This window comes from Carassius gibelio, chromosome B6, assembly GCF_023724105.1.
Source record: "Carassius gibelio isolate Cgi1373 ecotype wild population from Czech Republic chromosome B6, carGib1.2-hapl.c, whole genome shotgun sequence".
NCBI lineage: Eukaryota > Metazoa > Chordata > Actinopteri > Cypriniformes > Cyprinidae > Carassius > Carassius gibelio.
In genome coordinates this window covers 10,424,436-10,438,813 of record NC_068401.1, presented here as the reverse complement: position 1 = coordinate 10,438,813, position 14,378 = coordinate 10,424,436, and the positions used below count along the sequence as shown (strand labels likewise).

General features: G+C 36.5%; 3 protein-coding genes across 3 annotated transcripts; 1 reads left to right on the top strand and 2 right to left on the bottom strand.

Annotated features, from left to right (window-relative positions):
- Positions 1–208: 208 nt before the first annotated feature.
- Positions 209–3,582, top strand: gtpbp6 (GTP binding protein 6 (putative)). Its single transcript, XM_052558004.1, has 10 exons — positions 209–841; positions 920–1,057; positions 1,139–1,209; positions 1,451–1,581; positions 2,102–2,172; positions 2,275–2,433; positions 2,514–2,722; positions 2,806–2,954; positions 3,056–3,208; positions 3,292–3,582. The coding sequence occupies exons 1-10, from the start codon at positions 406–408 to the stop codon at positions 3,416–3,418; spliced, it is 1,644 nt and encodes a 547-aa protein (XP_052413964.1). The 5' UTR covers positions 209–405; the 3' UTR covers positions 3,419–3,582.
- A 167-nt stretch (positions 3,583–3,749) lies between these two features.
- si:dkey-66a8.7 (PI-PLC X domain-containing protein 1) lies at positions 3,750–6,802 on the bottom strand. The gene is made up of 6 exons (XM_052558005.1): positions 6,395–6,802; positions 5,804–5,940; positions 5,503–5,631; positions 5,238–5,393; positions 4,246–4,429; positions 3,750–4,144 (listed from the first exon to the last, which is right to left on the bottom strand). Exons 1-6 carry the CDS (start codon positions 6,507–6,509, stop codon positions 3,912–3,914), a joined length of 954 nt encoding a protein of 317 aa, XP_052413965.1. The 5' UTR covers positions 6,510–6,802; the 3' UTR covers positions 3,750–3,911.
- Positions 6,803–7,909: 1,107 nt separating this feature from the next.
- On the bottom strand, positions 7,910–11,783 carry plcxd1 (phosphatidylinositol-specific phospholipase C, X domain containing 1). Its single transcript, XM_052558385.1, has 7 exons — positions 11,197–11,783; positions 10,790–10,911; positions 10,298–10,440; positions 9,412–9,540; positions 9,071–9,226; positions 8,725–8,905; positions 7,910–8,595 (listed from the first exon to the last, which is right to left on the bottom strand). Exons 2-7 carry the CDS (start codon positions 10,899–10,901, stop codon positions 8,339–8,341), a joined length of 978 nt encoding a protein of 325 aa, XP_052414345.1. The 5' UTR covers positions 10,902–10,911; positions 11,197–11,783; the 3' UTR covers positions 7,910–8,338.
- Positions 11,784–14,378: the final 2,595 nt, after the last annotated feature.

Sequence of the window (14,378 nt, the reverse complement as noted above, 5' to 3'; positions counted from 1 at the left end):
CTCTCTCTCTCTCTCTCTCTCTCTCTCTCTCTCTGTGGAACAGATTATTTTAAACCATGTTACAAAACATACATACTAAAATTCTAAAATACATACTTCTCAGTTTGATTCTAATATAATACAATACATGGAGTTCAAATATACCTATATTTATTTACAAAAATACAAAAACTAATACCGCACCTATCCTACCAGTGGCGCAGTTGAACTTACACCCGGCGTTAAACACAAGAGAGGAAGACGTATCAAAACATGCTGATATACTGAGTTAGTTGTACAGTAAAATATCTTTTCTTGTTGATTTCTCTCTAGGGTGCGCTAAACGTTTCGACTAACAAAAACGTTGGTTGTTGGACGCATGATTTTTGGACGTTGGTTAAATTGTTGTAACCAAAACCTGAGCAGATGAATTTAAACAAAATTGGTGTCCTGACCAACCATGTGTTTTTGTGCAGATATGCATGGAGAAAATTATGTGCTGGACATGTCATTGGTAGAAGGTACATGACTTTTGCTCCATGTAAACCAATCAGATTTTTTCAGAGTACCTCAAAATTTGTTGTTACAATGTTGCAATGTCCAAGACAAAAAATAAGATATGGGGTTGCAGTTCCAGTTCTGCCAGCAAGGACTTTGTCTTTGACTGCTTGCATGTGTAAGAGCAAAAATGACAACACAGATAACAACAGTCTGGTAGAAGAGGAAGATGAAATTGATGAGGCAGAAATAGAGGAGCTGTTCCAGCAGCAGATCCCCACAGGTATCGGTGAAGAAGAACACAGGGTCTTTATTGTGCATCCTGATGTGAAATGGGGCAGCAGAAAGCAATATCTGACCACAGGTAAAAGTATACATTGATTTTAATCATTGGATAAATGTGAAATTTTACATAATACAAAGTTTTTTTTTCCTCTGATAGCTGCACTTCAGATGGAGGAAGCTGTGGGTCTGGTGAACACTTTGTACAACTGGAGTGTTGTTGATAAGATCATCCTCTCCACCAAGACACCAGAGAAGAAAAGAATTTTTGGCAAGGGAAACTTCCAGGCTCTTACAGGTATATAGATTGCTAGTTTTGAAAAGATAGGTATTTTAGGCACAGGTTGACATGTTTTCTTTGTTCTTTAATATTTCTAAGAGAAGATCAGAGCTACTCCTGAGGTCACAGCTGTTTTTGTGAACGTGGAACGACTTTCACCTTCCTCAGAAGTGAGTATTCAGACCATAATACTGTGATTCCATCAATTCACTTCAAAGGGTTTTAAAATGTTTGCACAAAAGACCATGAAAATCATGATTCATGAAGAATCTATATCATTTCTAAAAAGTGGTACTAGATTCACTGTGGTTATAGTATAATCATAGGAAGTTCTCGTTTGAACACAATCGTAATTAGTGTTAGTAATTTTTTTTTCTCTAAGAAACGTGAAATGTTACACTTGTGTTTCAGAAAGAATTGCAGGAAGCCTGGGGAGTAAAGGTTCTTGATAGATACTCACTTGTTCTGCATATTTTCCGCTGTAATGCCAGAACAAAAGAGGCCAAACTGCAAATCTCTTTGGCAGAGATTCCTTTGCTCAGGTAAATTAATTACTATTTTCCTAATCTACATTGTTTCCTGGTGAAATCAACAATTCTGAAACACTCCAGTTCAAAACTTCGAAGCTGGTACTATTTTTAAAGAAGATTCCAAAGCTCTCCATGACTGCATTTATTTGGTCACAAATATAGTCAATAAATATTTTTAAATAACTGTTTTATATTTTAATACATTTTAAAATGTAAATCATGTTATAGAATAACATGCTGAGTTTTCAGCAGCCACTACCCCGGTTTTCAACATTATAAATGACCTCATTGGTACTTTAGATCAATTTAATGCCTCCTTACCAAATGAAAATGGTAATTTCTTAAAAAAAAAATGGTAGTGTTTGAATGGAAGTGTACTTTCCCACACAATAAAAGTTGATGTCCCTGGTGAGCTTTATTTTGTTTTATGTTACTCGTATTAGCGTGATATTGCTTTATCTCAATAATAAATAAACACCATTTATAGGGTTAACAGATTTACCAACATATTTTTGTTCTTTAAACACATAAGATCACGGCTGAGAAATGAAGTGGCTAATTTAGACCAGCAAGGTGGCGGCTCAAGGTACATAATGGGCTCAGGTAAGGACTTTAATGGGCTTGTCGAAATTAAAACATTTAATCTAGGGTCGTTTTTAAGACCAAGGTTTATTATGTTTAACTGGAGTTTAAATATATTTACAGGTGAAACCCTGTTTGAAATGCAGCAGCGATTGTTGAAGGAGCGAGAGCTAAAGATCCGATCAGCCCTGGAGCGACTTAGGAGGAAGAGGCACCTTCTGCGCTCCCAGCGCAAACACAGAGACTTTCCCATCATCTCTGTCATGGGCTACACTAACTGTGGTGAGGTTTGGATAAATATTAACCTGTTAAACTATTGTATGTGATTGTAAGAAACACTTTAACAGTCTTTGTTTCTAAAGGTAAAACAACCCTGATTAAAGCACTGACTGGAGATGCTGGTCTCCAGCCTAAAGATCAGCTCTTTGCCACCCTGGATGTTACAGTACATGCAGGACAGCTGCCAAGTCACATGACTGTACTTTACGTCGACACCATTGGCTTCTTATCCCAGCTCCCTCACCAGCTTATTGACTCTTTCTCTGCCACGCTGGAGGATGTGACACATTCTGTATGTACCCAAGACACAACACTAAAAGGCTTTTCATTTTTAGTAATGTTATAGAAATGTTTTAGCACTCTCTCCTTTTGCAGGACCTCATTATTCATGTGAGAGACATCAGTCATCCAGAAACTGTGAACCAAAAGGTCAATGTACTGAATGTATTAAAGAATCTACAGATTCCAGAAAAACTCTTGAACTCCATAATAGAGGTGCACAATAAGATTGACCTCATTGAAGGGTGAGACATCTTGTTTTCCTCATTTGTGTTTTCAATTTAATTTAGTAACGAGTACTTTCAGACGTTTTAGAAAAATTATTTTTTTTATACATGTTCCATAGATTTGAGGTGAGTGATCCTGAGGTTATTCCTATATCAGCTCTGAAACAGCATGGACTGGAGGTATTAAAAGAAAAGATTGAAGAAGCTGTGGTTAAATATACCGGCAAACAAATAATGACCCTTAAAGTGCAGCTCAACAGCCCTCAGTTAGCGTAAGTTTTATGTAAAGAGTTTTTAAGGAAATCTGTTATCTTATCCACAGACTTTTTCATTTGGTGCCCTTTTCCCTTCACAGTTGGCTGTATAAGGAGGCTACGGTTCAGACAGTAGATGATGTGGGAGACGACTGCACCGCCAATGTCAAGGTCATCATTAGCCAAGCTGCATATGGCCGCTACAGGAAACTATTTCAGGTCACCTAATAACAGATGACCCCTGTTTTACAGCCAGAGTGACATCATCCAAAATAATTCCCTCCCCCAGTGCAATAATGATCTTTAAACATTTATTTGCTTTATAAACAGTGTATTTCAAATATCTCAAAACCAGTATTTTAATACAATAAAAGTCTGACATTGAGAAACGAGGTCGATTTGTGTTAATATATAAACAATGTTGATAGAAAATACATGTCTCAGAAAATTTTAAGTTTTAACTCTCAAAGCTTGATAAAAAAATTAGAAAAAGGCAGCTTGATTCATCAAGCAGAATTACACCTCAAAAGGCACATGTAAACTTACGAAGGATTGAATATTGCACATTGTTTCGTTTAGGCAGTAGTCTGAATACATTTTAGATCACTAGAAACATGCTTAGTTTGTAAGCCTTGGGTTTGTGACCTAAATGATTCCTTAAACAATGCCTTCACATGTAACAAAGAGTTCACATATAAACCAATTTTACTTCAACAGCTCCTTAAAGCAGTTTTTTGTTGAGAGCAATAACAAGCGAACAAAATGGTACAGGACCAATGAAGTCGCCTGCTATTATGTTGAGACATGTGGGTTCAGCTCCTGGTTTCTGATCTTCTAGCCATTTCTTCACTTGGTTCCAGTTCTCAATGGTCAGAGTTCGGAGAGACACCCAAGGATGTGATGCGATGAAGCAGCGATCTGTCGTTAAATTCAGGCCTGCTACAAAAAAACCCTCTGTGAAATAGAAAAAAGCTGATCAGAGACCAGAGGTATGAGGAACCATTTTTTTTTTTTTTTCTCATGTTAGGTATAAACCAAACAAAGGTTTTTCTCACTAGGTCGACCAAGTCGTTTCTTGCATTCAAGAAACTTGATCAGCTCTTCTGCATTAGGCTTATTGGCCCAGAGGTATTGGATAGGAGGCCATAACTCCTTATAGCGTGATGCTGACTGGTCTTCATATGACAGCACAACTTGATAGCCTGATGCCCACAGATTCCGCAAGGTCAATAGGGCCACCTTTAAGAATGTGTATAATACAAAACAGGAACAGATTTCAAGCCTGTTGCAGTTTAAAATGTTAGTAGAAACTTTGTGATGTTTTTATTTATGTGGTGCCAGTCAAAAGATGTTTTTTTTTAATGCTCACTAAGGCTGCATTTAGTTGAACACAAACACTGTAAAAACAGTAATTGTTAAATATTATTACAATTTAAAATATCCCTTTTAATATATTTTAAAGGTGAAGCTGAATTTTCAGCAGCCATTATTCCAGTGTCACATGATTCTTCTTATATGCTGATTTGGTGCTCAGTTATTAATAGTTGTTCTTAATTTTTGTCAGTGTTGAAAATAGTTTTATATTTTTTAATATTCTGCATCTATTTGAAATAAAAATGTTTTATAACAGAAATGTCTTTACTAGCTATTGATCAATTTAAGGTGTCCTTGTTACATAATTTTCTATTTTAATATTGGTTTTCACAAAAATATAAAGCAACACAACCTTTTTCAACATCAGCACCAAATCAGCATATTAAAATGATTTTTGAAGGACCATGTGACACTGAAGACTGGAATTGTTGAAAGCTGCTGAAAATCCAGCTTTACCAATACAGGAATAAATTACATTTTAAAATATTTTAAAGTAGGACACAGTTTTTTTGTTTTGTAATTGCTGCATTTTTGATCAAATAAATGCAGCCTTGGTGACTTTCAAAAACAAATAAATAGGTAACTTTTGACGGGTGGGGTATCAACTTGCTATCATAATGCTATAATAAAAAAATATATAAATTTATGTTTAAAAACTCAAATGGTTTCTCACGTCGCGAGGGCACAGTTTTGAGCCAAAGATTTTCTTCAGCGAATAGATTAATTCCTCATGCATTTTACAATTTAGCCCTTCGAAATGGCTACAAGCTAGAATGATGATTTCTTTGGGATGAGATTCAAGCCATGAAGCAACAGTCTGTAGAGTTTCCTACAAAACAAAACACGTTTAGAAAGCACAAAATGCACACACAAAAAAAGTGTGTATATAAAAAAAGCTTTAATAGCTAATTCATCTCAACACTCATCTATATACTTACAATGACCATTGCCTGTGTGTAAATGACATGAGTGAAGTAAAGCTCATTGGAAGAATCATACTGTTTGTGGGCAATTCGAAGATCAAAGTATCGAATGCCTGCTGCAAGTTGCTCCACAATGTTTTGCTCCTGTTTGCAATGATAGTATACAAATACATTTCTCATGTAAAAATGCATAAATTTGAAAAAGACATACACTCACTCTATGAGCACTATGGGATAGACAAATGTTCTGTTTCTGCTATGAAATATTAAGGTTTGTAAGCAGTCAAAATAACCATTAAGTGAAGTATATGCCTACCTGAGTAGTAGCCCATCTGCGAATTGCTGGCCGTGTGAAACAGCAGAAAACTCCATCCAGTAACCTAAATGTTTCTGACTCAGATCGGAGCAGTGGAGAAGTGATATCCAGACAGTAGCTCATTGCATCATGGCTACCTGAAAACAAATGAGGGTTCATTAATTGTTTGCATTGATAAGGAAGTTTCCCATACAAAAGACATGTTTTATGCAATAATACATAAAATAAATCGTAACATTTTATAAAATTGCATAAATAACATTTAATAAATACATTTATTAGTTTTCATTAAAAAAATAATAATAATTGAAAGTTTCCTTGTGTTCCACAGGTTAGGCTCATTTCCGCCACTAACTAAATACATGAATACAATTCAATCATTCGAGAGGGCTAAAGGAAAGAAAAAAAACGTGAACTGACTTGCGAGGTAAACTCAGAATTCCGCGAAAGAATTCAAATTTGTAAGTTCTAAATGTTTAATTCTGAAAACTAAAATCAAAAACTAAAGTCAAAAAGCGAGTTTATAACTAAATTTGTATTTATTTTTTTAATCGCAGTTACTTTTATTCGAAAGCTTCCCTAGGCGCTCACCTGGTATTGAGAGATGTGTTAAAGGAACATCCCACAGTTTCTCTGGCAAACATGACATCCAGTCCTCGTGATTAATGTCATCCTTTATAATGTGAGCCATCAGTTCATAGATCATGTAAAAGCAGTAGCGCTTTACTAATGAATCCAAGTGACAACGTTTGAAAACAAAATGAGTTGATCAGCTGAAACAGTCCGCGTTTGAGCGAAACAACAGATAACACATCATATATAGATAAGCCCAACTCTTTGGAAAAGGTAACACACAACCTCAGCGGTTCGTGAACTCCTTGTTTAACGAACTTAAAATGATTTTAGAAGCGTTACGATCATTCTTGCACATGAATGTCTTTACGTGTCAGCTTGGCATTTCCTTGTTTCCGGCTGATTCAGTCTGTCACGTTTTACAGCTGATTTCAGAACAGTCTTTTATTATTTCTGTCGCTGAGTTAAACCGCCCCAAAACAGATCAGGTAATTGCTGTTAGGCAGTGCGTCTTTACGCCATCATATAAGATTTCATATTTTGGATAAATACCTCATTCCCAAAAGATAAACATTTGATGTTAATTTTGTTTTCCTTTCTCTAATCAAAGTGACAGCTAGAGGTAAAATCATGTTAAAAGCAAAAAAAGACAACACTCCACACTGCTACATTGTTCATACTATTATTTATTTTACCATTATGTAAATAATCAAGTTTGACCGGAGCATATGTAGGAAAGGCAGATATTCCCTTTAGAAATATATATGGCAACACAATATTCATGTTGATTACTTGCAAGTTGCCATGGTTTAGTAATCTGGTGACCTTGCATCATTTTATCATCTTTGAGGTAGAAAAAACACAAAACTCCATTATCAAAGGTTAACTTTGACTAAAGTCTTTCAGCTGGGTCCATAATCAATGAAACAAGCACAGTGAAATGCTGCTTTCCATGTCAGCTAATTCTTGCTTTTGTATGTGTGCCAGAGAACACTTCAGTCTTAATAACTCAGAACACAATTCTTTAAATATTGTTTAATTTATTTATTGGAAATCTTTAGATATTAAATATGAGTATTTGATATGCAATTCAACTGTTGATATAAGCACATTTGTTTGTGATGCAAACTGATATCTTGATTAAACTGGCTCAAATTGCATGCTACTATGGCAGAGAACATGTGCAACCACAGAAATATTCCAGTGTCTTTTCATGCTTTTGATTGTGCACCATGCAGTCATGTATTTATTGGAATCATATTTCCATAGCCATTCCACACAGTAGAAAGCCAAAAGGAGTACATCATAGAGAATGAACAATCCTGAGTGTTTGATAATCTTATGTTTATACAGGCTTGCATTGAATAGACTAGCAATTCTAATGCAAACTCTGATGCTCACAGGGAGCTTATTGCGTCCTGTTATGTGCTTGTGTCTGAAGTTGTACTGTAGATAAAGTTGTTGTAACCTGGACTTCGATAATGACATCCATTTGAAACCAGGTTCTTAAAAAATGATAAACATTTTTGCAAAATCAGAGGTATATATCAGAGACTCATAAATAAGCTTAAGACAATAAGTTCAAGTCATACAAGTCAGTGCATTATAATATTCTACCAATAACTCAAAATGATCTATCATCCTCAGGGTGCTTGCACACTAGAAACTGCTCTGTCGGAGCATTTGGCGGGCAGGAAAGTGCAAGTCATCCTTTTTGAGGGTATGTTAAGTGCTTAAGGTTGCATGATGGCGCATTGGTTTTACAAACCCTTGTGTGTTTCCTCTACGTCCTTGCAATGCACCATCATCCCTAGTGAAATGAATGGAGCTGACATAGCATAAACTCTAGTGTGTAAGCACCCTTACAAAAAGTGCAAAATTGACCAGTATAAAAGAACCACCACAACAACAAGTAACACTTCTCTCTCGAAATATTAAATGCATTATGCAGCTAATAGAGGCTCAAGGCTCTGGTATTGTGGTCCTCTTGAGAAGATTTTCGTTCAGTGCAATGACGATTGGTATGAACTGGCTCTCTGTCACAAAGTCCCCGGCTATGATGTTAAGGGAACCGGTGTTAGAGCCAGGTTTCTGTTGCTTGACCCAGCTAAGTAACGTGGGATATGTAGACATCACCATATCCTTCAGGGATTCTGTGGGATGGGAGCATATGTACTTCAGATCTTCAGTAAGATTGATTCCAGTCACAAAGAAGCCGCCTGTGGAAAATTATGCACATGAGAACTAACGTTTAATTTAACATTTTCACTTTTCCAAAGACGACAGTTTCATCAAGAGAATAATTAATACAATTAAATATAAAAAATTAATAACATATTAATGATTACCTGGTCGGCCATATTGCTTCCTATGTTCAAATTCCTCGATCAATGCTTCAGCCTTGCACTTGTTTGCCCACCAATAAGGTATCTGGAACCACAATTCTCTGTGGCAGTTGGCAATATGGTGTTCGTATGAAACGATAACTTGATGACCCTGGCTCCATAATTTCCGTAGTGTCACACACTCCTGTCAGAAAAATCAGAAGTATGTTTTTATGATTTTTCATAATTTATTAGAATTATTTCTTATGTATATTACTATTTATTATAGTAATATATTGGAAATATATTGTTACTGATGCCACTTCCCATCCTTTATTTCTAAAAGTAAATAATAAAAACTAATGCGTACCATTTTGGGGCACAGTTTGGAATCAAAAACACTCTTTATAGTTGAGACAAGCAGTGTGTGAAGCTCTTGACTAAGGCCCAGGAAGTGGCTAAATGAGAGTATGACTACTTCCTTTGGATGTACATCCAACCACTCTCCGATCTCTTTTAACACCATCTGAAATAACACAATAAATTGGTTTGATTCAATTTATTTATATTCTTCAATCATCAAACTCAATAGATCAGAGCCACTGCATGTATCAAATTACACAACAAATAGACAAGATGGAAAATGGTGTGCTGAGACTTTTAAATGGTTGATCAATTGTTTTCATAGTTTTGTGTAGTCAGTAGTCTTACCTCCACAGTTATAGTGGTATAAACACCATGGTAGAAGTAAAGATCATTTGAGCTGTCATTAGGCCTATGTGCTATCCTCAGGTCACAGTATCGCACACCAGAATCCAACTGCTCCCTAATGCTACAGTCCTATGGTAAATAATGTAAAGCACAATCATTAACAATGCAGGTGCAGTAAAGATAGTGCTGAACAGCTAGCTGGAGGCCAGCAGCGTCAGTGAAACCACTGAAAGTTAAATAACCATTTCTGTAAAAACACAATGCTCTTTCTCACCTACAGATTTGGGACAATGTGCTCATCCATCAGTGTTACTTTTGTCATAACTATCCCATCTAATTGTGCTTTCAGAGCTCTCACTGTAGCAAAGCCATGAGTGTTTGATTGATTTGCTCAGGACAGCAGATGGCAATTTATTCCCCCTCATGCTGATAGATTTCAGAGACTCGTGCTTTAAGGGAATCTGCTGATGCATGCTGACATAAATTGGTCTACAACCTCATGAAGAATTTGCTACCATAACCAGCCTTATTGCAGTTATTTCAGCTTTTACGTACATGTTTAGCCATTCAAATATGAAAAACTCAGTACTTCTGGATATAAAGAATTTAATCATGCATTTTCTGATATTGCATTAGTGATTTTGTGTTTCACTTAATGAAAGACAATAAGGCTTTCAATGAACTCAGATGATTTACTATAACTGAAACTGAAAATGTGAATTGTGCAACCACTGTCCAAAATGACTCCAAGTAATCCAATTGTAAATGCAAGAACATATGTTAAAATACATGTAATGGAAATTATTATTATTAAATTGACTGAAATATAAAAAAAAACTTTCCGAAAAATGGGTCGGTGACGACAATATGCGACAACATACAGTACCTGTGCTATTGCCCACTTGTATACAAATGGCCTTATGATGGGCTTCATGTATTTGTCCAGCTTTTGCAACATATCCGGTTGAGTGAGGTCCACTGGAGACCGGTCATTCTTATCCAGACAGTAGGTTATGGCATTATGGCTCCCTACAAACCCATTAGGACAGTGACGCAATGACCGTAAACACTAATGGCACTGAACTAAAATGTCTAAAATAATATAGGCAGACTGTAAATAAAAAAATTTAATTAAAACAAAGGAAGAAACTGTGTTCACTCTAATCAGTTAATAGCGGCACCCTCCTAATGTAACAATACTCACACTTTCAATTCAAAATTGTGGATTAATATTACATTTAAGCCATAAAAAGAATTGTGGGTCAAAGTCAAAGTCCCACTAAAATAGTAGTTTAGTAGTACTAAGGCATCCCAAACAAGAACAAGCAGTTTGCATGCAATTAGTGAAATTTATAAATGAAAATGTGAGGTTTAATACCAGGAATGGCCATGTAACAGAGAGGGGTATCCCACAGTGCACTGGGCAGATGGGCCATCCAGTTGTCCATGGGAAGCTCACTTAATGACAGTTGGAAGCTCTCTGATGTCATCTTGGATTTTCTGTCAAAATGTAAAAGGTGAGCGAATGCCAGATGCATTGTATTTCATTCAGGTTCAATTTGATACTTTTCTAAGCATCCAGTATAAACAGAAAAGACACCAGTATTTGGATAAGGCAACCAGAAAGCCTTCCTCGGTCAAGCAGCTTTAGAAAAATACCATGTATGGAAATTCATCGTGGTTTATTTAACAGGGAAAAGACTAGTGCCTATGCAAATATGATTTCATTCAAATGAAAAGAATAGAAATGTACACTGTAATGAGTTACAAAATATAAGGATTTACCAGGATTTAATTTATTTTTCTTAGTCCAGGAAGAATATTTCAGCAAAGATGTTTTAAACTATTTTAATCCGATACGCTTGACACGTGAGTACAGGTTAAACCGGCTTCAACAGACACTGATGCTGAAGGACTCGGAAGCTGAAAAGAAACGAGACATCTGTCCTCTTCAGTGATTCCCAAACCTCCATGGTGCTCGTGTAAAAGTGAGATGGAGGTTGTGCGGTGCTGAACTTGTCATTGGCGGCACAAGGTTAAACCGGGCTCGGTATCCACAACAAAATCCCGCGTTGATAAACGAAACAGTCTGGAAGAAACTCTCTCTTCTCCGTGTAAGGATGAGATTAACTTGTTTCAGAGTTTCCCTTTCATTTCCATCATCAAACGAATCAACGTATTACTGGACGTAAAAAAAAAAGAAAATAATTATAGAAAAGAAATGGTGATTGAAACCGTGCACTTGTCCGCATTCTCCACCCGGTCAGCCTGATCGTTTTAGTAACATACTACGGTGAAGGCTTGAGTCATAAATATAAATGAAGTAACGAGACGCTCTCCCCGTAGGGCGAAATGATTGGTTGAAAGGCAGACCCTTCTCGATGTTGGAGGGAGAGTGAACCAGAGCCCCCTCCAGAGCCGTGGAGACTCGCTGTGGTTCTGGCGTGTAGGATATCATGGCTCATGAATATTAAGTAGGAGAATTGGCTGGTCGAATGGAAGCGTCGTCAGTCTTACCTAATTAATATTCACAACCTTCCCCATAGTATGATTTTGTTGTGCGGCTGAACGAAGGAGGGGTTTCATTTATAGGCAGACGCTGGTATACTTTATGACGATACATTTGTCCACGCAATTAATTACTGTCAACACATTGTTAGCCATTGGTTTGGGCATATACATTTGGTTGGGCAAGTTACTTTCCCCTATTGTTTTCTTTAGTGCTGCATCTCTTCTCTGCTGCTGTGAGCAAAGCAGAATGCTAAACTGCTGACCTCAGTATTGTAAGAGAAACATTGTTTCGCGATGACACGAGACTTTTCTCTAATGCCACAGCATTACAGTACACACAGAAGATATGTCTCTTTAACGCTTTTATGCCGATTAATTTGATGTTACAGACCCATGATCTTTAAAAAAAAAAAAAAAAAGGAAGAAAAAAAGAGAGAAAATATAGAGGTAATGGAACCTAGGCCTAATCATTCCAGCTGTGCAGTTCTATTGTTTTCAGTTTGTCAAAGTAAACTTAATCCAGTTCAATATGGTGCAGTGACTCTAGCTGACCTTCGTTTTACTTCACTAGAATTCACTAAGACCTGCATGGAGTGGCTTCAAGTGCTTCTTTGTTATGTGTTATATCACAAAGTCATTTTCAAAAACAAAGTTTGAAAAACAAGACAATATAGTACTTTGGCCATAACAGAATAGTGCTTTTTCACATTATGCAAATTGTCAACCTGTGATAAGAATAATCTAATGTGCCTTACATTAATACAGAACACAAGCAGATCAGTCTTTATGCTCCAAGCTGCAATCCTTCAGTGGCTCTAGATTGTTCCCATGGAGATAGAAAGATCCTGATGAACGAATATTTCCATCACATAAGTCTAAACAGGCAAAACTCATTCTTTAGGAATAGATAAAACACATTTTTCAGTTAAAAATACAAAATCAGTTAATTTTTCTAGTATCAAGCTGCTTTTGAAAAATTAACACCCCATCCTAGAACCTTACTGCGCTTCATATCTCTCCTTTGTAATAATATAATGTTTAAGACTGGATAATGTGTTTACAAAAGTCTATATATGTGTAGACACTGAAGGGGTTAAAAGTTTGGGTCTGTAAGCTGTTTAGTTTTTTAAAAAGGGGTTTTGAAAAAAGTACTCTTTTAATCACCAAAGCTGCATTTTTTTAAATTGTATTTAAAATCAATTTATGAAAAGTTAAATATGATACATATATTTATTTATATATTTATTAGCTATATATATTTCCAGAAAAAAATTTTTTTAGAGAAAAAAAAATATATTTTAAATTTAAGGCACTGTGCATTGTGAAATGTGTTGTAAGAGGCTTAACTCATCATTAAAGTGAAAAAAGTGAAAGTGAAGTGACATTCAGCCAAGTATGGTGACCCATACTCAGAATTTGTGCTCTGCATTTAACCCATCCGAAATGCACACACACAGAGCAGTGAACACACACACTGTGAGCACAGTGGGCAGCCATTTATGCTGCAGCACCCGGGGAGCAGTTGGGGGTTCGATGCCTTGCTCAAGGGCACCTAAGTCATGGTATTGAAGGTGGAGAGAGAACTGTACATGCACTCCCCCCCACCCACAATTCCGTCCGGCCCGAGACTAGAACCCACAACCCTTCAATTGGGAGTCCAACCCTCTAACCATTAGGCCACGACTAAGTTTCAAAACTGGTCAGTCATTTATGTGTTTCAACAATATTTAATACTTTGTTGTTGGATCTTAATTAGCCTACTTTTTTCAGTCCTCATGTGGACAAGTTCCTCTAGTCAAGGAGTGTCCAATCTTGTTCATGGTGATCTAGTTACCAGTTTAGATCCTGCTCTATTCAAACACACCTGCTTGAACCAGCCAATGAAAGTCAGAGATCTCTCAGATTACACATGCAGGTGTTCAAGGGCAGGTTGATCATCGCCGCAGTTGAGAATTCTAGTTCTTTTCTACCGTTAAACAATGTTTAGAAAGGTTGCATGGTGTTTTATGGCAAGAGCACATGATGCTGAATAAATTAAACATTAATATTGTGAAAAGAATAAGGTAATACCCAACATTTTACTTACAGTGCTTTATATTACTGTAATTGCAGACAATTAACATTATACTGTAATTTACATTCACATCAGTCACGGACATATACATTTGCAAACAGAACTTATAAATAAGCAACATAATAATGATCAGAACTATTTAAAACATTATTTCACAGCTCTCCGGAATACTTAATCAAAGAGAACATCCACCAAGGTCCTGTGGGGGGACTGTAGTCATGCTGTACTTACATAAAGCTGCAGAAGTGGATGTTTCTTGAACTTGCCATGACTTATATTTCTCTTTTAACACTAGAGTCAAACTCAGCTTTTTCCTCAAATGATCAATAAGCCTTAGGCAGCACTGAAGTCCTGCTGTTACAGCTAATACAGCAACCACTCA

Excerpts from the sequence above, each read along its gene's own strand:
- si:dkey-66a8.7 (XM_052558005.1), bottom strand. The coding sequence starts at position 6,509 with ATGATCTATGAACTGATGGCTCACATTATAAAGGATGACATTAATCAC. Across the intron at positions 5,394-5,502 it reads ACACACAGGCAATGGTCATT|GAAACTCTACAGACTGTTGC; the intron begins GTAAGTATATAG and ends TTTGTTTTGTAG. Across the intron at positions 4,430-5,237 it reads CAAAACTGTGCCCTCGCGAC|GTGGCCCTATTGACCTTGCG; the intron begins GTGAGAAACCAT and ends ACATTCTTAAAG.
- plcxd1 (XM_052558385.1), bottom strand. The coding sequence starts at position 10,901 with ATGACATCAGAGAGCTTCCAACTGTCATTAAGTGAGCTTCCCATGGAC. Across the intron at positions 9,541-10,297 it reads ACAAGTGGGCAATAGCACAG|GACTGTAGCATTAGGGAGCA; the intron begins GTACTGTATGTT and ends TATTTACCATAG. Across the intron at positions 8,596-8,724 it reads GAAGCAATATGGCCGACCAG|GCGGCTTCTTTGTGACTGGA; the intron begins GTAATCATTAAT and ends AATTTTCCACAG.
- gtpbp6 (XM_052558004.1), top strand. The coding sequence starts at position 406 with ATGAATTTAAACAAAATTGGTGTCCTGACCAACCATGTGTTTTTGTGC. Across the intron at positions 1,058-1,138 it reads AAACTTCCAGGCTCTTACAG|AGAAGATCAGAGCTACTCCT; the intron begins GTATATAGATTG and ends AATATTTCTAAG. Across the intron at positions 1,582-2,101 it reads GCAGAGATTCCTTTGCTCAG|ATCACGGCTGAGAAATGAAG; the intron begins GTAAATTAATTA and ends TAAACACATAAG.